Source organism: Cynocephalus volans, chromosome 14 (assembly GCF_027409185.1).
Source record: "Cynocephalus volans isolate mCynVol1 chromosome 14, mCynVol1.pri, whole genome shotgun sequence".
NCBI classification, from domain to species: Eukaryota; Metazoa; Chordata; class Mammalia; order Dermoptera; family Cynocephalidae; genus Cynocephalus; species Cynocephalus volans.
In genome coordinates this window covers 85,109,976-85,134,062 of record NC_084473.1, presented here as the reverse complement: position 1 = coordinate 85,134,062, position 24,087 = coordinate 85,109,976, and the positions used below count along the sequence as shown (strand labels likewise).

Here is a 24,087-nt window from a genome sequence, read left to right as displayed (position 1 = left end):
TATGTTTATCTCTCGTATGTGACCTGAGGAAAGACCAAATTAAGCAAGAGTACAATGGGAATGAGCAACACACATACGCACACACACACACACATCAAAAGAAATCCTTTCTTTTGGCCATAAGACTGGGAGAAGGGAGCACTGTGAATGCAGGAGTAGGGGGGTAGATCACTATTTTATTTATTCTTTCCTTCTCTCTGATCATGGATCTTCACTAATACAGCAGTAGCTATGGCAGCAAAGACACTTAAAACCCTGAATAAAAACTCATCTTTCTAGTCAGATGAAACAGTAAGAGGAACTCTGTGGTCTGGTGAATGTAAAGAAATTCTCAGTATTTTTTTCCTTTTTTTTTTTTTTTTTTGGACTGTTTTTTTCAAGGAGAGGCCATAGTTACCCAGAGCTGTGTGGCAGTGCAGGAAAATAAAACTGAGAGAAACTGAAAAAAAGGACTTTTAGTAGCCAAACTATGGTGAGGGAGGGGGGATTACAGAAAGTGGAGATACTCTACTCCTGTGTATGAACCTTTCATAAACTGAGTATGAAACTATCGCTCAATTTCACCATGAGCAGAAGATACTCGCCCCAATAACAAAGTCTTTGGTAAATAAAATCTGTATAAACCAAAGCTTAATTCTCAAATTAACATTTGAGTGGTGCATGCACATTACAAGCCCAAACAGCATAGCAAATCTTTGAAAACTACAAGAACGATTGTTTATTAAAGTCATGATAGAACATACAGTTTGAAATTAAAACAAAAAACAACTACAACAGAAATAAAATTCTTCAGAGGATTTTAACAGAATTCAGTATGATGTTTACTATGTTCAGGATACAATTTGAAATACTTTGATATATAAAATATTAGAAACATGTGACCAATTCTCAAGAAAACAGAACATTAAAAAATGCCAATGATGAGATTATCCATATGTAGAAATTTTCAGACAAAGACTTTAAAGCATCTATTATAACCATACCCCATGAGGTTAAAGATAGACACTTTTGAAGTAAACACTAAAACCAAAGCTCTCAGCAGAAAAATTGAAACTATATAAAAGAACAAAGTGAAATTTTAGAATTGAAAACCACCATATCTTACATAGAGAATTCGAGTGGATGAACTGAAAAACAGAATGGGCATGACATAGAAAAGGAGAAGTGAATTTTAACATAACTAAAAATAAAACAATCTGAACCACAGAGATAAAGTATTAAAAAAAATGGCATTTAGAAACATGTTGAAAAATATTAAAAGGTAACAAATTAATGTAATTGAATTCTTCAGAAATGTTTGAATAAATAATGTCAGAAAATTCCCAAATTAAGGGAGAGAAATAAATTTACAAATATAAGAAGCTCAGCAGATCCCACAAATTATCAACTCAGAGAAAACCACACCCTATGACTTCAGAAGAAAAACTTACTAGGGATAAAGAGTGATGTTATATAATAAATAAAATAGTCAATTCGCTAAAAAGACATGTAAATTCCAAAAATGTGTGCTGTTAACAATAGAGCTTCAAAATGCATAAAGACAAAAAATACCACATATCCTTCAGGGGTGCTTCATTCACACATATGTCATTGTCCAGAGCCACAGGTCTCTTGAATATCCAGTGAATTGAGTGGATTGCATCTTAATTTGAGGAGACGTGGTAACTAGTTGGTCCTTTTATAATCTTAGTTGGTCCTTTAATAATGGACAAGGCCATTCCATAACATTTTAGAATACATTTAGCATGTACTAAAAAACTCATTTTTTATTTAAGAAAGTGAAACAATTTTAAAACAAAATGTTAGGAATACAAAAGTAATTATTTTCCTCTGAACCATTTGAGAGTAACCTGAAGACCTGAAAATCCCACTCTCTAAGAGTTTACTAGGTATTTCCTACAAATGAAAAATTATTCTACATAACCCAATCCAACTGTGAAATCAGCAAGTCAGCATTATTATATTATTCCATCTAATCCACAGGTTCACTTCAAGTTTTGGCAGTTGTCCCCATAATGTCTTTGTAGCACACCGATCCAGTCCAGAAGCACACATTGCCCTGTCTCTTTAGTTTCCTTCAGTCTGGAACGGCTTTGCAGTATTTCCCTTAATTTCATGATCTTAATGCTTTTGATGATTATACACAGGTTGTCTCATTGCATATCACTCAACTTGGATTTGTTTGTTTTCACCATGTTTAGACTCAGGTAATACATCTTTGGCAGGAATACCCAGAAGGAGATTCTTGTTCTAATTGTATCCTATTATGTAGTCTATAATTTCAATCAGTCTCATTACTGAAGAAATTCACTTCATTTTCTGGATTAAGGTGGTGTCTGTCAGACTTCTTTGATGCATTTGAAATTAATAGAAAATTGCCGAGAATTTCCTTGATAATTTATGTATTTATTCCTCTTTAAAACATTCACTTGCATTCAATGGTTCATATTTCCTTTAATGGATTATAATGTTAAGATTACGAGGGGGTCCTCAAAAAGTTCATGGAAAAAGGATATTATGAAAAAACTATAAAAGTTTTTGGGCCAAAATAAATTCATACTAACTTGTTATAACATGCCTGAACAGGATGTAGCTCGAGGCACTAAAATGATAAGACATCAGTTTGAAAAGAGACCCTATCAGAGCAACATGAATTCTGTTAAAATTGAAGCAGGATCAAGCATTAAATTTATGGTGAAGCTTGTGTGGACAAATGGTGAAATCATTGATGACTTCTGAAAAGTTGGTGGGGACAATGCCCCACAGAAATCGGTAATTTACAAATAAATAACTTATTTTAAGAAGGGACAAGATGATGTTGAAGATAAAGCCCACAGTGGCAGACAGTTCAAATCAATTTGCAAGGAAAAAAATAATTTTGTCCATGTCCTAATTGAAGAGGACCAAAGATTAACAGTAGCAACAACAGCCAACACCACACCATAGACATTTCAGTTGGTTTAGCTTACATAATTCATTAAAAAAATTTATCAATATACAACATAGTTGATTTTTGTGTCCCTTTACCAATTCTTCCTATTCCTCTCTCCCTCTCTGCCATCAACATCATATCTGTTCACTTGTCTTAACAAGTTCAAGGGATTGTGATTGTTGTTTTCTTCCCACCACACCCCTGTTCATTAGTATATTTATTTATTTTTATTAGCTCCCACAAATAAGTGAGAACATGTGGTATTTCTCCTTCTGTGTCTCTCTTATTTCCTTTAATATAATTTTCTCTAAGTCCATCCATGTTGCCGCAAATGGTAGTATTTCATTTTTTAAAATTTTTTCATACCAGAGTAGTATTCCATTGTATATATACCACATATTCCTTATCCACTCATCCAATGATGGGCATTTAGGTTGGTTCCAACTCTTGGCTATTGTAAATAGTGCTGCAATAAACATGGAATTACAGGTATCCCTTCAACATGATGATTTCCATTCCTTTGGGTATATTCCCAGCAGTGGAATAGCTGGGTAATATGGTAGATCTACCTGCAATTGTTTGAGGAACCTGCATACCATTTTCTGTAAAGCCTGCTCCATTTTGCAGTCCCACCAACAGTGTATGAGGGTTCCTTTTTCTTCACATCCTTGCCAGCGTTTGTCATTCCCAGTCTTTTGGATCTTAGCCATCCTAACTGGAGTGAGATGGTATCTCAAAGTGGTTTTGATTTGCATTTCCCAAGTGCTGAGTGATATTGAGCATTTTTCATGTGTCTGTTGGCCATTTGTATATTTTCCCTTGAGAAATGCCTCTTCAGATTCTTTACCCATTTTTTAATTGGGTTATTTATTTTTTTGCTGTAAAGTTGTTTGAGTTCCTTATGTATTCTGGATATGAATCCTTTGCCAGATGTATATTTTGCACATATTTTCTCCCACTCTGTTACTTGTCTTTTTGTTCTGTTAATTATTTCTTTTGCTGTAGAGAAGCTTTTTAGTTTGATATAATCCCATTTGTTTCTTGTTCCTTAGGTTGCCTGTGCTTTTGGGGTCATATTCATAAAGTCTGTACCCAGTCCTGCTTCCTGGAGTGTTTTCCCTATGTTTTCTTTAAGGAATTTTAATGTTTGGGGGCATATATTTAATTCCTTAACCTATTTTGAGTTGATTTTGGTATATGGTGGGAAGTATGGGTCTTTTTCATTCTCCTGCATATGAATATTCAATTTTCCCAGCACCATTTACTGAAGAGGCAGTCTATTCCCCAGTTTGTAGTCTTGGTGACTTTGTCAAAGATCAGCTGGCTGTAGGTGCATGGGTTGATTTCTGGATTCTCTATTCTGTTCCATTGGACCATGTGTCTGTTTTTATGCCGGTACCATGCTGTTTGGTTCATGTTCTTTTGTTTTTACATATAAATGTTAGGATTGTTTTTTCCAATTCTGAGAAAAATCTCACTGTAATTTTGATGGGGATTGCATTGATTCTGCAGATCACTTTGGGTAGTATGAACATTTTCACAATGTTAATTCTTCCATTCCAAGAGCATGGGATATCTTTCCGTCTTCTTGTGTCCTCTTTAATTTCTCTCAACAGTGGTTTTTAGTTCTCATTGTAGAGATTTTTCACAACCTTCGTTAAATTTATTCCTAAGTTTTTTTTTTTTTGGTTGCTATTGGAAATGGGCTAGCTTTCTTCATTTCTTTTTCTGCCAGTTCAGTGTTAGAAAATAGAAATTCTATTGATTTTTGTGTGTTGATTTTGCACCCTGCAACTTTGCTGAAATCATTTTTTAATCTAACAGATTTTTGGAGAGTCTTTAGGCATTCTCTATATAGGATCATGTCATCCACAAACAGGGACAGTTGTGACCTCATCTTTTCCAATCTGAGTGCCTTTTATTTTCTTCTCTTCTCTGATTGCTCTGGCTAGCACTTCCAACACTATGTTGAATAGGAGTGGCAGGAGTGGGCATCCTTGTCTTGTTCCTGTTCTTAAGGGAAAAGTTTTCAATTTTTCTCCATTTGGGATGATATTGGCAGTGGTTTTGTCATATATGGCTTTAATTGTGTTGAGATAATTTACTTCTATACCCAATTTATAGAGAGTTCATCATGAATGAATGTTGAATTTCATCAAATGCTTTTTCAGCATCTATAGAGATGATCATATGGTTTTTGTGCTTGATTTTATTGATGTGGTGTATCACATTTATTGATTTTTATATGTTGAATGAAGCTTGCATCCCTGGGATGAATCCCACTTGGTCATGGTGTATAATTTTATGTATGTGTTGCTGTATTCTGTTAGCTGGTATTTCATTGAGGATTTCTGCATTTATATTCATCAAAGACATTGGCCTGTAGTTTTATTTTTTTGTTATATCTTTGTCTGATTTTGGTATCAGGGTGATGTTTCCCTCATAGAATGAATTTGGGAGAGTGGCCTTTGTTTCAATTTTCAGAATATATTGTAGAGAATTGTTATTAATTCTTTAAAGGCTTGGTAGAATTCTGCCATCAAGCCATCCAGTCATGGGCTTTTATTTGTTGGGAGACTGCTTATAACAGCTTCAATCTCTTTGTTTGTTATTGGTCTGTTCAGATTTCCTATGTCTTCTTTGCTCAGTCTTGGTAGTTTGTGTTTATACAAAAATTTACCCATTTCCTTCAGATTTTCAAATCTGTTGGCATAAAGTTGTTTATAGTTGTCTCTAATGATTCCTTGTATTTCTGAAGTATCGGTTATAATATCACGATTTTCCTTTCTAATTTTTATTATTTTCATCTTCTTTCTTCTTGTTTTAGTTAGCCTTGCTAATGGTTTGTCAATTTTATTTATCTTTTCAAAAAAACAACTTTTTGTTTCTTGATCTGTTTCATTTTCTGGGTTTCTGTTTCATTTAGTTCTGCTCTGATCTTAATTATTTCTTTCCATCTACTAATTTGGGTTTGGATTGTTCTTATTTTTCTAATTCTTTAAGGTGAAGTGTTAGGTTGTTTACTTGCCATCTTTCCATTCTTCTGAAGTAAGCATTTGGTGCAATAAATTACCACTTAGCACTGCTTTTGCAGTATCCCACAGGTTTTGGTATGATGTGTCATTATTTTCATTAGTTTCAATAAATTTTTTGATTTCCTTAAAAAAAATTTCTTCTTGGACCCATATGTCTTAAGTAGAATGTTGTTTAATTTCCATGTATTTGTATAGTTTTCAGAGTTTCATTTGTTATTGATTTTTAGTTTTAATCTGAAAAAATATGTGGAATAATTCCAATTTTTTTGAATTTGTTGAGACTTCATTTGTGACCTAACGTGGTTTATCCTGGAGAATGTTCCATGTGCTGAAGAGAAGAATGAATATTCTGACATTGTTGGATGAAATGTTCTGTATCTATCTGCCATGCCCAGTTGGTGTAAAGTATTGTTTAGGTCTTGTGTTTGTCTGTTGATTTTTTCTTAGATGATCTGTCCAATGTTGAGACTGTGGTGTTCAGATCCTCAACTATTATGGTATTAGTGTGTATCTCTTTCTTTAGGTCTAATAGTGTTTGGTTTATAAATCTGGCTGCTCTGATTTTGGGTGCATATATATTTATGATTTCTATGTCTCGTTGGATAGATCCCTATTTTTATCATTATATAGTGGCCTTCTTTATCTCTTTTTATGGTTTTTGGTTTAAAGTCTATTTTATCTGATATAAGAATAGCTACTCCAGCTCTTTTTTCTTTTCTGTTTGCATGATATGTCTTTTTCCATCCTTTCACTCTTAGTCTAGGTGAGTTTTTATAGGTGAGGTGGGTCTCTCGAAGGCAGCATATACTTGGGTCCTCCTTTTTAATCCAGTCGGTCAATCTGTGTCTTTCGATTGGGGGATATAATCCTTTTACACTAAGAGTTGTTATTGAAAATGTTGATTTACTCCTAGCATTTTATTAATTTTTGTTTGGATGTCTTAAGTGTCTTTTGTTCCTTTCTTTCTGATTTACTGTTTGTTTCTTGGAATAGTCAAAAAACTTTTTTTCTTCGTCTTTATTGTTAACATTTTATTTTACTGTTGGGTTTTGTTCTATCTTGAGTATTCATGGTAGTGATGGTTGTTTTTCAGATACCAGACCTGGTACTCCCTTGAGAATTCCTTGTATGGCTGGTTGTGTGGTAGTGAACTCTCACAGTTTTTACTTGTCTGGGAGATATACTATTTGTCCTTCATTTTGGAAGGGTTGCCTTGCTGGGTAAAGTATTCTTAGCTGGCAATTTTTGTCTTTTATTATTTTGAATATATCATCCCATTCTCTTCTGGCTTTTAGGGTTTCTGATGAAAAGTCTGATGTTAGTCTGACAGGGGTTCCCTGATAGGTGATTTGACACTTCTCTCTTGCAGCTTTTAAGATTCTCTCTTTGTCTTTGAGTTTTGTGAATTTGACTATAACATGTCTCGGTGAGGACCTTTTTGGGTTGAATATGTTGGGAGATCTTTGAGCCTCCTGTATATGAAGATCTGTATCTCTCCCTATACCTGGTTTTCTGCTATTATTTCATTGAATATGTTTTCAATGCCATTTCCTTTTCCCTCTCCCTCTGGAATACCCATGATTTGGATATTGGAGTGCCTGAGGTTGTCTGTTACCTCTCTCAGATTTTCTTCAAGTTTTTAAATTCTCTCTTCTTTTTTTTTTTTTTTTGTCAGCCTGTGTTATTTCAAACAAGCTATCTTCAAGGTCAGATATTCTCTCTTTTGCTTGTTCTAGCCTGCTGGTTAAGCTCTCTGTTGTGTTTTTTATTTTGTTGAATGAATCCTTCAGCTCCACAAGGTCTGCTGCATTCTTTTTCAGGACATTGATTTCTTTGTGCATTTCCTCTTTCAGATCCTGTATACTTTTTTTCATTGTGTTATGCTGTCTAACTGAGTCTTCTTGTATCTCATGTAATTTCCTCAGAATTGTTGCTCAAAATTCCTTGTCAGTCATTTCGAGGACTTCCTGATCTACAGGGTCTAGAATTTGAGAGTTATTATATTTCTTTGGTGGCGTCATACTTTCTTGGGTTTTCATATCTCTAGTATCTCTCCATTGGTGTTTAGTCATTGTGGCAAAATCTATTGCAGTCTACTTGTTCCACCCTGGTGTCTGAAGCAATATCAGCGAGTTTTGTTGGCACTCAGCAGCCTGTTGCTGCCTCGGGTCCTGGGGATCAGCAGCAGCTGGGGCCTGTCTCATTGGCAGGGACCCTCCTGGAGGTGGCCTGGAGTCACACATGTGTGGAGGGTTCCAGGACTGGCTGGCTCCCCTGCCTTGGGTCCTGGGGGTCAGCAGCAGCTGGGACTTCTCTCGGGGGTGGAGACTCACCTGGCAGTGGCCTGGGGTCCCATGCAAGTGAAGGGTGTTGGGATTGGGTGGCTCCCCTGCCTCAGGTCCTGGGGATCAGTGGTGGCTTGGGCATCTCTCAGGGGCTGGGACTTGCCTCTACCTTACACAATTCTGACTGAAAAATTAAACTTGAACAAATGTTCTATTCAATGACTACAAATTTATTGTACCCAGATCAATGGCAGCCAAGAACAGAACATTCAATGAAAATTTTAAACAAAAGTGATCAAGATGTGAAAACATTTCTTTAAAAATTGTAACAGGAGCTGAAACATGCATGGTTTTACCAGTATGATTGTGAAGACAAAGCACAATCAAAGCCATGGATACCAAAAGGCAGAAATGATTCCAGCCAAAGCAAAAGCAGACCAGTCAAGAGCAAAGGTTATGACAACAGTTTTTTGGGAAGCTCAAGGCATTCTACTTGTTGACTTTCTGGAGGGCCAAAGAACGATAACATCTCATTATTATGAGAGTGTTTGGAGAAAGTTAGCCAAAATTTTTTTCAGAAAAACACATAGGAAGCTTCACCAGAGAGTCCCTCTCCAACACTGCAATGCTGCTGCTCATTCCTCTCATCAAACAACAGCAGTTTTGCCAGAGTTTCTGTAGAAAATTAATAGGCATTCACCTCATAGCCCTGATTTGGCTCCTTCTGACATATTTTTGTTTCCTATTCTTAAAATATCTTTAAAGTGCAACCATTTTTCTTCAGTTGATAATGTGAAAAAGACTACATTGACATGGTTATATTCCCAAGACCATCAGTTCTTCCCTACTGGACTAAATGGCTGGTACCATTGCTTAATAAAAGTGTCTTGAACTTGATGGAGCTTATGTTGAGAAATAAAGTTTCAGGATTTACCTTTTAATCATTTTTCCTCAAACTTTTTGAGGTCTCCTCATATTGTTTATTTCATTCTTTTTATGGCAGAGTAGTATTCCATGGTGTATATATACCACAGTTTCCTTATCCAGTCATCTATTGATGGACATTTAGGTTGGTTCTGTGCCTTGGCTATTGTAAACAAAGCTGCGATGAACATAGTAGTGCAGGCATCCCTTCGACATGATGATTTCCATTCCTCTGGGTATATACCTAGAAGTGGGATTGCTGGATCATATGGAAGATCTATCTGTAGTTGTTTGAGAAACCTCCATACTGTTTTCTATAGTGGTTGTACTAATTTACAGTCCCACCAACAGTGCAGGAGTGTTCCCTGCTCTCCACACACTCGCCAGCATTTGTTATTCACCATCTTTTTTATTATAGCCAGTCTAACTGGGGCGAGGTGGTATCTCAATGCAGTTTTAATTTGCATTTCCCTGATGACTAGTGATGTTGACCATTTTTTCATGTACCTGTTGGCCATTTTTATGTCTTCCTTTGAAAAATGTCTATCCAGCTCCTTTTCTCATTTTTTAATTAGGTTATTTATTTATTTTTACTGTGTAATTGCTTGAGTTCCTTGTATATCATGGATATTAATCCTTTGGATGCATAGTTAGCAAAAATTTTCTCCCACTCTGTAGGTTGTCGTTTCACTCTGTTGATTGTTTCCTTTGCTGTGCAGAAGCTTTTTAGTTTGATATAGTCCCATTTGTTTATTTTTTCTTCTACTGATTGTGCTTTCAGGCGCATGTTCATAAAGTCTGTGCCCTGACCTAATTGCTGAAGTGTTTCACCTATATTTTCCCTTAGTAATATTACAGTTTCAGGTCTTATACTTAAGTAATCCATTTTGAGTTGATTTTAGTGCATGGTGAGAGATGCGTATCTAGTTTCATTCTTCTGCATAAGGGTGTCCAGTTTCCCCAGCACCACTTGTTGAAAAGGCAGTCTTTTCCCCAGCTCTGTGTGTTTCTATGGAAATAATGGCCTGGAGTCCAGACTAATTCTAAGTATTATTACCATTATTGTTATTATTAATACTCATCATCCCATTTCATAGTTTCACTTTTTCAGTCAGTAATAATTACACACCTTCCACTGCCCATTTTTCCAGCAGACTCCAAAGCAGTAGGGCAATGAAAACTTAGGAAAGACTCACAATGACGGGCATCAGGAGGACACATGTCAAGATGCTCCTCATCTAGATCAGAAAAGGAGCAAAACCTGCAGGTTCTCCCACGCAGTGGTCCTGGCTTTGCAGACTGTAGATCAGACTCCATTTGCTCACATCCACGGACTCCGCCTTGCTCCAGAGATAGGATCAGTGTGGTCTAGCTTCCCAGCTCCTCAGGAACTGAGGAACACAGTTTGTCAAAGACTAAAAGAACAATGAAAAACAGTGGTTTTGTTTAGATTTATCAGTAGCTACATTTAAGAAAGAAAAATGCACGAACAAACATGTGTCAATGCCAAGTGTAAAATCACAACTTTGTGATGTTTTGACCTTTCTGTATTTTCTTTGTTTTACATTTTCCTTTCAAGGTAATCATGAACAGAATTAGATATGCATATTTAAAATTTTTTTAAGGCTACGTAAATTTAAACTAGTATAATGACAAAATGTGCTTCCATTTCTTGGCCTCCATCTTGACTCTGCTTTATACTGTGCATGAGTAGTATTTTCATTTTTATATAGTTTTTAAATTATATTTAAATTGTATTATTTTACATACCTTATATCTGTAGAATTATTCCTATATAATTATTTTGCATTTACAAATAAATTTTCAAATTATTTAGATTAAATTCTAGACTTCTAAAATTTCTACCATCACCAAGATTTTTTTTTTTTACTTTATTATTATTCTTTTCCTTTTCATATTTGCTGGTTTGTTATAAATGACAAAATTCAGGAAGAGCCAAAACAAAGAGATGCAAAGGGCAAGACGTGGGGGTGGAGTGGGATATAATTGGCTTCAGTCTGCCCACGGCCTCAGCAATTCACCTGCCTCCCACTTGCTAAATACTCTGATTTTCACTCCAGCATATAGAAGTACTGTTCCACCGTAGCATCAGGTCAAAATCCAAGATATCATCATCAATTCTATGTCCCAGGGGGGTGATGTCATCAAAATGGCAGAGTAGGAGACACCAGCCTTCCTCTCCTCACAAAATACAACAATAGGACAGCTGTCCAAGAAGGAAAATGGTCCTGGGAGGGCTCAAGAGTCCAATTAAGAACCTGCAGCAACATAGGGCATCGAAAAGCCAAGAATATCCACACAGAAAGGATGGCTAAGAGATTCTTGGACTTGAGACAGCCAGGGACATCTAGGAACAGAGAAGGGTGAAGGTAGGAGGCTGCACCACTGCAGTCCGTGATGGCCTGATCTGCACAGGACCCTTAACCTTTGCTGCTGGAGACCTGAACAGCCCCCCAGGCAGCCCCAACTGCCCACAGCTTTGCCAGCAGAGGTCCCTTAGTGCTCATCTCCATGAATCACAGCAGCCTGCTCCACAGAGGACACTGGCAGTTCTTGCCTGAGGTAAGCTTCAGCCTTGGTCATGCACACCCCAAGCCCAAGAAGGAGATGCTGCTATTACCGCACCCCTCATTCCCGTAATATGGAGCCATGTTGTTCAGCCCTGGACTCCCAGCTCCACTGTCATTGCCTACTCTGCATGTGCCCCAGACCCAGGTTCCAAGTCCTTACCCTAGCTCAGACATAAGAGCCACCTCTGCTGTAGTCATACACATATCCAGAGCCCCAGAGCCGCTTTCACTCCACAGGTACCCACTCCAGACCCCAGCTCTGTGGCTGCTCTGAAAATTGCCAAAGACATAAAACAAATTGAGAAGTGTTTATTCTTGAAAAATTACTACAGCTTTGCCTGAGGATGGGAAGCTTGTGGTCTTCTGCTTGGGACTGCTCCCTTTCACCCCAGCTCAGTCAGCAAGAACTGTAGAAGTGTGGTTTCATCTACAAGGGATGGCAGCAAACACCAGCATCTTGCTGCCAAAGGGAGTGGACTACAGTTGGGGTGGGGAGTGGAGTGAGATCCTTCAGTGTTTCCAGCTAAATGTGGTGAACTCTGTAGGACAGAAGCAGAAAAAGCCCACAGCTTTGCTAGTCCTGGGTGATGGTCCTGGCTGGGGCAAGTGGTAACCAGCTAAATGTAAATAGTGGATCCCTGGACATGATGAAGCCATAGAATTGCTGAGATATTCTCCGCACACGTTCCTGTGACTTAGAAGCTCTAGGGATGAGTGACAGGGACCCATCAGGGCTCAGTGGAGAAAGAGGAGGGAGGTGAGAACTGGCTGCACTTTGCGTGCACTCCGCAAACTACACACGAATGGGTTGGTAGAAGGCGGACTGTGGGGCTCCTGGTGTCTGAGCAGAACTTCTGCCAAATCATTGGTGACTACTAAACTCTGCAGATACCTGGGAAGCTCCTAGCTAAAAATTAAAAGTAAGAAATAAGAGCAGAGATATCAGTGACGAAACACAAAGAGGGAGATTGACTCTGCAGTGTTAAGTCCGGGCAAGTTACTAAAGAGAAACTCAACAATGTATAAAAAGTAAAATAAAATCAAGGACTGTTTTATTTGAGAGATGCACAAAAAATATGATGTAAAATGCTCAGGTTTGCATAAAAATTTTTGCAAAGAAAGAAAGTGCAAACCATATTGAGGAATAAAAATAGTCAGTGAGAGCTGACTTTGGCAATCCCTAAGTATTGGATTTAACAAAAACATTAAAGCAGTTGTTATATAGACTGTTCACAGAAGTTTTTAAAACTATGATCAGCTACCAAAAAAGGAAAATATAAAGACAATGACAAAAAGTAGAGACTCTCAATAAAAATACAGAAACTATTTAAAAGGGCCAGATGAGAATTCTAGAGAGGAAAGTAAAATATCACAACAGAAATGTTCACTAGATAGGGTCAACAGCAGCTTAAGGTGGCAGAATAATCAGTGAACTTGAAGACAGATTAATAGAAATTATCCAATCTAAAAAAAGAAATAAAAAAAATTAAAGAAAAATGATTGAGGGCTCAGAGACTTACAAGTCAATGTGAAGAATACCAACTAATGTGTAATGGGAGAAAGTGGCTGGAAAAAAATATTTGGAGAAGTAATGGCAAAAACTTTTCAAAGCCATGAAACAGATTAAACTATATATTAAAGAATCAATGAAACTTGCTCCAGATAAACATGACAAGCAAAATCACACACATTATAGGTAAAATTGTGACACAAAGACAAGTGGAATGTCTCAAATGCATTGAGAAAAATCCAACTCTCTATATAGGAAAAAAAATGTAAAACTGTTGGCCGACTTCATCTCAACCAATGGAGGCTAGCAGACAGCTGAATGACTTACTTAAATCCTGATGGGAAAAAAAAAAAAAAAAAAAAGGTAAGCCAAAAGTGCAATATCCAGTGAAACTATATGCTTGACAAATAAAGGCAAAGTAAAAACACTTTTTGGTAAACAAAAATGAAGAAAAGCTATTATTTGCAGTCATGCCCTACAAGGAATTCAGGAGGAAAATCTTCAGAGTCACAGGAAATGACAGCAGACAGTGACTTAAATCTGCAGGAAGGAATGAAGGAATCAAAAATAGTAAAGAAACAAGACAGAAGGTAGAAACAAGGAAACACAAGAGCTTACTTCAGTTTATGTGAGGTTCAAGTCCAGGAAAACCAAACTGTTGGCATAGAGGTTGGAGGGAGAGTGACCTTGGTTGACTTAGGGGAGCAGTTACTGACTGGGAAGGTGCATGAGGGAAGAATCTGGGGAATTTGAAATATCCTGTAGTTTCATCTGCATCATGAATGTACACAAACGTTTTTCAGTTGTACATTTGAGATTGCTGCCCTTTACTCTGTGTGTTTTATCTCCATCAAAAAAAATTAAAAGGCCCAAATCTGTTCTCTTTTAAAGAAATATGAACAAAAAAATCAGAATCACCAAATATTATTTTCTTAATCAAAAGGGAAGTGTAATATGTGCTTAGGAAAGAGCTAAGAACAAAGACATCTGTTAGAGAAAACAGAAGGTAATACTTAAATTTATCCTACTTAAGCAGTACGGACTTTATCTTTATAGGTTTTCCTTCAAATAGAGAAGACATTTATGTCATTTTTCTTACAAAAGAGGCCCCAACCTCCAGGTAACTCTTCCCACACTGCTGCACCCACCAGGAGATTTGCATACTGTCCCCTAGGGAGGACCTTCCCTTGCAAGTCTGAGATAAAAGCTCAGCTCTAACCGTGACTTATCAGGACTCCTCAGCTCAACCTCTCAAAATGAGGTTCCCTGCTCAGCTCCTGGGGCTGCTCATGCTCTGGATCCCTGGTAAGGACAGAGGGGAGATGAGGAAGGAGAGTGGGGTGGAGGGTGAGCTCTGGGCCCCACTGCTTCCCATGTGTGTTCTGTCCATGTGTGAAATGTGTACGTCTCATCCTCCAGCATGGGTCACGTCATGTTTAGATCTGTGAGAGCCAGGAAGATTCCAGAAGGTGCAAGGACCGCTGCTCTGTGAAAGACTGTGACATAGAAAGAGGGGGTGGGGGTGGGGCTGGTGCAGGAGATTTCTGGAGCTCCCCTTGTGTCTGGCACCTCTTGGGTTCTTTTTCGAAATTGAATATTTTTGGGGTATAAATCAAAATTACACCCATGAATAATAATTTAGCATGAAATAAAAAAAAGAACATTATTAAACTAGTGTACAGTCTTTACAGATAACATTGCACTTTTATCTCATTATTTCAGGAACCAGTGGGGATGTTGTGATGACCCAGACTCCCCTCTCCCTCTCCGTCATCTCTGGAGAGCCCGTCTCCATCTCCTGCAGGGCTAGTCAGAGCATCCTACATAGTAATGGAAACACCTATTTGAATTGGTTTCTACAGAAGCCAGGCCAGGCTCCACAGCTCCTGATCTATTTGGTTTCCAACCGGGCTTCTGGGGTCCCAGACAAGTTCAGTGGCAGTGGGTCAGGGACAGATTTCACACTGAAGATCAGCAGGGTGGAGGCTGAGGACATTGGAGTATATTACTGCATGCAAGCTACACATTATCCACCCACAGTGGTACAGCCCCGAACACAAACCTCTCTGCTTGGCTTGGGCCCAGTTGCCCACATGTGTGGCTTGTCTGGGGAGCAGCCCAGCACATTTTCTGTCTCTAAAAGAGGAAGACATTGGAGTACTCAGGGGAATAGTTTGGTGCTGGGGGCTGTAGGTCATGAAACCCTCAGGCTCACCTCAGGAACCACCTGTTGAGGCTCCATCAGCTGCAGCAGCCTTACCTGGCATAAGTGGCAGGAGAAGGAGGTGGTCCAGGTGTCCTCTGAGTAAACAGACGTGATGGAAGTGACAGGGAAATAAATTAACATTTGTCATTTAAGTTCATCAGCATTACAGCCAAACAGTTGACACTGACTTGTGGCAATACATGATGGAGACATCTTGGGGTTATAGCAGATACATGATTTATGCTAAAACTCTTTGATTTTCCTCAGTTACTACTTGCTGATAGAAAAAGGGAGTTCTTGAAATTCAAGAAGTTTGGTTTTAAAAACAAAAAGTATAAACTGGAAGATGTAATTTACGCCATGTATCTCTGAAAAAATACAGAATGATATGGATTTCTTTTATTTTCTAAAGTTAAGAGTTGAAGACTGCAGGCATACTGCAGGTGGGAATGCATGAAGGGAATTTGGTAGAGATGAATTTTGTTCACATACGATGCACTTTAGCTTGTGGTGGGTTGGGCTGTGGACGGTGCTGGGAATAGCAGCTGAGGCTGTGAACACTGCAAGAGTCCAGATGTGTTTCTTATGAAGATTGGCAGAGTTGAAGGGACCACTGCCTGGCCTCCTAGATCTAGCTGGTGCCACTGCAAATTTCACAGGAAAGTATTTCATCGTGCAGGGGTTTAGGCCTGTAATCATCAAAGGTTTAGTGAATCCTGTGAAAAGAGACCTGAAGTCATGTCACTCAATCACAGTCAACTTATCATAGCCAAGGACACCTTCTGACCCTCATTCTGCCCTAAGAAGTGGTCTGGCAGGGACCACATGGGTGACTTTGGGAGATGTAATATGCAGTGACGTGCTAACTGAAGCCTGAGCAGGGGGGATGGAGACCAATGTCCATGATGCAATCATATATTAAGTATGGTACGTGCAGTCTCAGGGAAATAAAAAGCACCTTTAGTCTGTGGGAGATTCATACAACCCTAGCCTCCCTGAAAACTCACACATCAGCAAATGTCTCATGCAAACCACTGGCCATGTGTAGACATTGCCTTGTGCAATCACTGACTCTCAGCTGGATCCTCCTTTCCCACATGAGTTCCTCTCCCTGTGCCAAATCAGAACTTGTGTACAAATGGAAATTTGTGAAATATTGTAGGATACAAATAATGCCAGGTGAAGATCTGCTCAATTAGACAGGGTTCTTTTCAGTCTGGAATTTTAGATCATCTAGTCTTCATTTCCTTCACTGTATTTTAATGTCATTAATATACAGCTTTTGTGTGTTATTCTTTTAATTTATTTCGTTCCTTTTGCAGTGGTTGTTTTGGCCTTTCCATCCCTACGTTATTATACCTGGCAATGAAGATTCCTGTTATTTTTTAAATCTAAAGAATGTTTTAGAGGTGACAATGTTGTTACTATATTTTCATACAGAGAAAAATGTTTTCAAATAAGAAAATAAAACTGATTCCTACATTCAAGTAGTAATGCTATAGAAAATATGTGCTTTTAATAGATTCCATTTAAAATGGTGCTGTAAGAATATTTCCGAATTAATGACAATCAGGTCAGTTACACGCTAGGACATAGTATAATTGAAGTAAAATAATGTTTGAGTCAACTTGATAAGATATTTCTGATTTTGGTGAAGGAAATAAATTATGTTAGATATCATTTCTTATTCCAAGATATCAATTCCATGGCAAATATGATTAAAATTGTTTTCTTGACTAGACAGACCAAATATAATGTAAAAAAAAAAACATGGTTTATAGCAAGGGATTTGTAACATATGCAAAGAACGGCAATTCTTTAGAGTGCATTTCTACACTTATTCACAGGTGAGGACACACATCTCACCAAAACTCCATTGGTTTTCCTCCCACAGTCACTTGTGTGGAGACTGGTGATGCTGCACACACTCCTGTGTGCAGGATACTCCCTGGGACCTGCACAGTGTAACAGTCCAAGCACCCACCTCCCAGGGAGACTCAGACTCTCAGTGCAGCAGGAGCATCTGTGGTGCCCAGAAGACAAGTTGGAATCAGGCTGCGCTGTGGTGGAAATGGCTGCAGAACCTTGAAGAAGAGGCCACAGAGGACACAGTCCCAGGCACTGGGCACTCTTCTGCATAAATAGGGGATGGGTAAGTGCCAGTACAGCTTCCCAGAGCCTCCTGTTTCCTCTCCACTTAGGGCTGATGCCCCACAAACCCTCCAGGGAGTGGCTGCTATGTCCTCCCTGGAGCACCCACAAATGTTCCCTGCTGACCTGATGCCTATACGGAGCTCAGTCTTGTTACTGGAAGGAGATCCTAGTGCATCCTGATGTCACCTGCTGACACTGAATCCCATAAGGCACTTCTTCATGCCTTTGCCAAGTGACCCTCACTCTCACTGAACATCAGAAGAATGGAAAGCTGCCTGCACTGTGTGAGTTTTTGTCTTTTGAGCAAATTAAAGCTCACAGCAGTCTCGCATATGTCCAGCCCATAATAATATTACCTTATAATCCTTTTGTGACATTCCCTGTGAATGAATTCTTTCTGAGAATTCTCTCACAAAAGCTGCCCATCCACTCTGACTTTTCTATTGTGAACCTGCCAACATGCTTTTGCCCCCAGGCATGTATGATTCAAATGCTGTAAAACTAAATAAATCCTCATTACATTCCCAGATTTTTAAAGATAAAAAAACACTTGGTTTTGAGTGTAATTTGCTCTTCTTTTGCTAGTATGTCAGGGTGGCAGCTAAGGCTGTTTATTTTAGAACTTCTTTGCTAAAATGTATGTATATTGCTATAAATTCAGTGCTATAAATTCACTGCTTTCTTGCATCCCAGCAGTTTGGATGACATGTGATGTTTTCTTTCAGTTCAAAAATACTTTGCAATTTCCATTTTTGTTTCTACTTTGTCTCAAGTTTTACTGAATAGTATGTTACTTAGTTTCAAATATTTGTATATTTTTCTGATAACTTTCTGTTACTGATTTCTAATACATTTCTCTTCATTTCAAGGAATGTATTTTGTATGATTTAAATCCACTTAATTCCATTGAACTATCTTGTGGCCCCAAATGTGGTTTTGGTTTTATGGAGACCTTCCTTTTAGGACAGAGACCCCTTTCTTTAAGGGTGAGCGGGAGCTGAATTAACAAACAAGCAATAAAGAAAGAAAGAGAGAAAGAGAAAGAAAATGATCACAATAATACTTTGAACATGCAGAGGAGAGAACAGAACTGTGGCTGCTAGAGGTAGAAAAGAGGAGGGGGAAGGTGGTAGGAAAGAGGAGAAATAATGAGAAATTAATGAGAAATTGATTAATGGACACAAAGAATGATTACATATTGTGACGATGAATAAGCTAAGTATCCTGATTTGACCATCACACATTGTACACTAATATTGATAGTCAACTTTGTACTCCCCAAATATACATAATCAATTATGCTTCAATAAAAAATAAATTGGAATAAAAAAAGAATTGAGAGGGAATGTATAAGACACAGAGTTCTTAGAGAGGCAAGGGAATTATTGTTTCATTTTGAGTAGTTGGGTGGTGGGGCAGCTGGGCTCAGCAGAAAGCTCAGCATCACAGGCTACAATTGTACCACTTAGTCTCATAGCTCGGTGTGCAGTGTTACTGGATGCTTTTACTTAATTTTCTTTCAAGAAAAATGAAAGACAAATAATTCAAACATTTAGGAAAAAAGGTTAGATTAGGCAGATCTAGAAGAGGGTCTTGAGGATTCAGAAAAGTCAAACGTGAACAAACTTGATTCTCCCAGTATTTAGTGAGATTCATCCTCAGAATCAGAAGATACACACATCCACACACCCTTCATTCTTTGAGCTCCCTGTGAACCAGAATATTAATCTATAATTTATCCTCTAGTGGGTGACAATCTGCAGGTAGTTAGAAAAATCAGCCAGCGTCAATCACAGGGGCCTGGGAGAAGGAATGCAGTCCAGAGGACCTGGAGCTTCACAGAGGGAAGCTCTCTCTATGGGTGGCTTGACCTCAATTCTCACCCAAGGACAACTCTCTCCTTTAATATAAAGATGTCCATTTAGGTCCGGATGGGGAACAGGCTTCTGTCTAATCTCATCCAAAGAAGTGTAGGTTTGGACTATTTGGATAATACAGTTCTCAGAACAACATCTGCAGAATATGCAACAGTGTTACAGAAATGAGCCAAATACGGCTTCTGTGTTCCCAGCACCTATGCTTTTATTTCTAAACTGCAGGCTTATTTCTAAATGGCCTGTGCCAAATCAAATTTTACACATCCAATTTTTTGAAAACAGCCAAATATTTTAAGAAGCAGATGTTTATTCATTTAGAGATGTTTCCCTTGCATCTTCCAGAAAAACCTCACCCACATTAGCTAGCAATAGATAAGTCCCAAGTTATGAAAACCTCAAATACTACCTTTGGAGCTCTCCCACCGAGCTACTATATGACATAACCTAGACACATAGGTCCCTTCTCCAGTGTCCCCTTCCTCTGCTGAGTAGCAACCCTGGCACCCTGGCCTCTGGAAAGACTCCTGCTGTGAGGGGCCTCTCTGTGCAAACCTGTTAAAGCCTCACCAGTAAAAGTGGTGTGTGCTACTGCCACCCTGTGATCCAATCTTTTTCCTTGATCAGCCCCCAAATCCCTCAAAACTCTCTCCACCCCCAAACAGTATCACACTCTCCAGCCCGCAGACACTGACTCCAGCATAATGGACAGACATTTTCACTTCCATGACTTTTTTCTCGAGTCATACAATTCATACACTTACTTTCAATTTTATGGGCCCCAAACTAATAGCACCAGGCAAAGGAGACACAACTGTAATAAAACCCACCTATACAAGTCCTCCCTCATTCAGATGACTTGGTCAAGATTAGAGACTCACAGGGATCTGCTACTCCCACCTGCACCCAAATGGAGGTTCTTCTTACGACCTTTCTCTTATTATCTGTGTTCAATGTGGGGTGACCTGATTTGGCTTCTATTGGTGAAGCCCAGGCTTAATTTGTTCACATATAGGAAACAGGAATTTTGTTTAGAAATTTCTACTTTCAGAGTATAGATTGTATAGGAATATTTTAAAGCCTTTTTATGACCAAATTTTTTATTTTAAGAATTTTAGATTTTCTGAATATGTAAAGACAACAGATAATAAAACAATCAATCACAATGGTAAACTTTTAAAGTTTTATCATTCATTTTCTCAGGAATTAGCAATACTCTCTCTAAATCAAGCATCTTAAAGAATACTTTGTAAAAATAACATTTTCAAGAGTTAACTTGCAGTAAAAGAAAACATGACAAATTTTTTACTATTACTCATTTTCTCACAATTCAAGTTCCTATATTGGATAGTGGTTAACGTTGATTAATGATTTAACATCATTTCAGAATAACCCTTTATAATCAGCTTAAGAGGTATCACAGCGTTTGCTTTTAGTTTGTGTGTTTTTTTTTTGTTTACTTTTATTTTGCTTCTTTTCAGCTTCTGATGTTTCTGACTTCTTTCAGCTAGCATGGTTAATTAGCAGTCTGATGTTTACCAGTCTAAGAATAAGAACTGAACTGGTTAGTATCATAAAAAGGAATGTTAGAAACACAAAACTTTAGAAAATGTTGAGACAGAAAAGGGTAAATAAAATTTAAATTATGACAATATAAGGCCTTTATTCTAGTCCTACTTTCTCACCACAGTTTGTACAGAAAACCAGATTCTCATCAAGGAGTTCAACTTTAAAGGTGAGTATAATTTTTACTCAATTTTTCCTCCAACCTTATTAAAAAATCATGTTTTGGTAGATTTCCCAGAAGCTATTCAGATGAAACTTTCTTGTAGAATCATACCCAGAACTCTGTTTGTGTGATTGTGTTTTTTGGGAGTTAAATATGCCTTTTTGTTAAATTTCCCAACATTGCACAGTACAACAGACTGTTCTTTCAATTGCTCAAGAATTTTTTTTTTTTTTTTTTTGGACAGTTACTGTTCTTTTGAAGTGATTTGAAATAGGCACTATTTTTCAGAAGCTAGTTCATTCAGTATTAAGGGCATCAAGGATAACTGAATAATAATGAGGTTGCTTTCATATTTAAATCACTAGTGATGTAGAAGACTGACATTCCTGAGTGTGACCATCTTTAAGTGAAAGCCCAGGAAAACATTTGTCAAAGGTACAGGTTACCCTGAGACATTAAAACAGCAGCTCCAGCTCTTGCTCTTCTCACAGATGGAATTTACTTTGAACTGTGGACTTGTGGCTGTGACTGTTCCACACACAGGCCAGAGGAGAGACTCAGGTTCTCACACAGAGCAAATAATAAGAAATTGGGACTCTGAGAAGACCTGGTTTTACATGACAAGAAAAACTCTGTAAGGGAAGAGTTTTTCTGAATACCACTTAGAAAAACATAATTTAAAGTTTTTCCTTTTTTTATTTTGTACAATTACCATTGAAAATTTTTCATTCAGCAACTCCCTGTGAATTATTAGTGTATGTAAGATCATTATGATGGGATACATACCAGATTAAAACAATTGGTCACAAGAAATGTTACATTCCCTGCCTAAGACATACAAATCTTTCCCCTTTCCTCTTACTTAAACTGGGCTCTTAGCTCTCTATGCAAGAGACACATTTCTTTGTCCTGGTCAGGCACTTTGACAGAGCGCTCTTATGGAGTTGAACTCACCAGGTACCAGGGAAGGCAGATGATTAAACAGTTATCCTGGGAGCAGCAGATGCCAGACAATTCTTGATCTGGCTCAAGACCACCTTTTTATTTGGAGGCACTCTGCCGATCAGTATTCGTTTTGTTTTGTTTTCTGTTTTTTTTTTTTTATTGAAACATAATTGATTATATATTCTTGTGGGGTACAGAGTTGATTATCAGAATTTGTGTACAATATACAATGATCAAATCAGAATAGTTGGCATATTCATCATTACAATAAGTACTCTGTATAATCAATACTTGTTGGGTGGAGGCTGTGTTCTCTAGATTAGCTTGGAAGGAACTATGTAGGGTGATCATTCACCTCTCAAAGATTAAGCCTGCACACATTATCTGAGAGTGGCTGGTCAAACACATTGTGTCCCTGATAAACTCCCAAACTATGAGTTATATCCTTCTTACCAACTATGGGGAAATTTGTTGGGAAAACAGAATAATTTAATCAGGCCCCCTTGCCTGCCTGTCTGGTTGGGGGTGGTGCAGCACATTCTTTGTAAATAAGTTGTGTGTGGGTGGAGTTAGTGCACATGTGCAGCACTGCAACATGGCTGGCGTCTGCCCTGGGCATCCACCTTGTGCGGCTATACTCTAGAACCTATGGCTCCAAGGACCTGTTTGCCAGTTACATAACTCATAGACCCGCATGTGAGGGGTCTGGTGACCCAGCCTGGTGTGTGTGGGGTCTGGGGACCCTGCCTGGAAGGTGAAGGGTTTGTGACCCAGTCTGGAGAGCAGGCTTGAGGGGTCTGTGAGCTCCAGACCCAGCCCTAGCTCGATAATTGTCGTCATGAACAGGATTATGGGCAGGTAAAAGAACGTGACAAGATTGGACTGAATCTTTATTTGTTGCCCTCCAAGAGACATTTTATGTCACATTGCTCACAGGTGAGGCCACCACCCTCCCTTTAGCTCTTTCCACCCTCCCTTTGGGTCTTTCCACACTGCTGCACGCACCAGGGGATTTGCACACTGTCCCCTAGGGAGGACTTTCCCTTGTGAATCTGAGATAAAACCTCAGCTCTAACCTTGCATTCACTTATCAGGATTGCTCAGTTCATCTCACAGTGAGGTTCCCTGCTCACCCCCTGGGGCTGCTGATGCTCTGGATCCCTGGTAAGGGCAGAAGTGAGATGAGGAGGGGAATGGGGTGGGAGGGTGAGCTCCAGGGGATCCACTGCTTCCCATGTGTGTTCTGAACATGTGTTAGAGGCATATGCTTTGTGCCCCAATGAAGGACATTTGACATTTTCTATGTGAGAATTAGAATTCACTTAAAGGAAATAATGACTAGTGCTGTCATGAAGATCTTGAAAAAATCCTCTTATGCCTTGTAAATATTGGGCTAATTTTAGCATGTCTAATTTTTATGGCAGTATTAAAACTTAAAAAAAAAAGATTAGTCTGAAATAAATACAACAGGGAAATCATACATGTTGCCTTTAATGTTTGTACAGAAGCTTGCATTTCTCTTTCATTATTTTAGGAACCAATGGCGATGTTGTGATGGCCCAGACTCCACTCTCTCTGCCCATCATCCCTGGAGAGCAGGCTTCCATCTCCTGCAGAGCCAGTCAGAGCCTCTGACATAGTAATGGAAAGACATATTTGAATTGATACCTGCAGAATCCAGGCCAGGCTTCTGGTCTATGGGGTTTTCAATAGGGATTCAGAGGTTCCAGACAGGTTCAGTGGCAGAGGATCAGGGGCAGATTTCACACTGAAGATCAGCAGGGTTGAGGCTGAGGATGTTGGGGTTTATTACTGCCAGCAAGCTATACAACTTCTTCCCACAATGTTGCAGCCCTGAACACAGACCTCCCTACTGGCATGGCCCAGCTACCCACACATGTT

General features: G+C 38.6%; 1 gene segment (V, D, J or C); it reads left to right on the top strand.

Annotated features, from left to right (window-relative positions):
• Positions 1 to 14,533: 14,533 nt before the first annotated feature.
• On the top strand, positions 14,534 to 15,511 carry LOC134362618 (immunoglobulin kappa variable 2-28-like). The segment is given in 2 exon segments: positions 14,534 to 14,582; positions 15,000 to 15,511. Coding segments are annotated over 2 exon segments (561 nt in total).
• Positions 15,512 to 24,087: the final 8,576 nt, after the last annotated feature.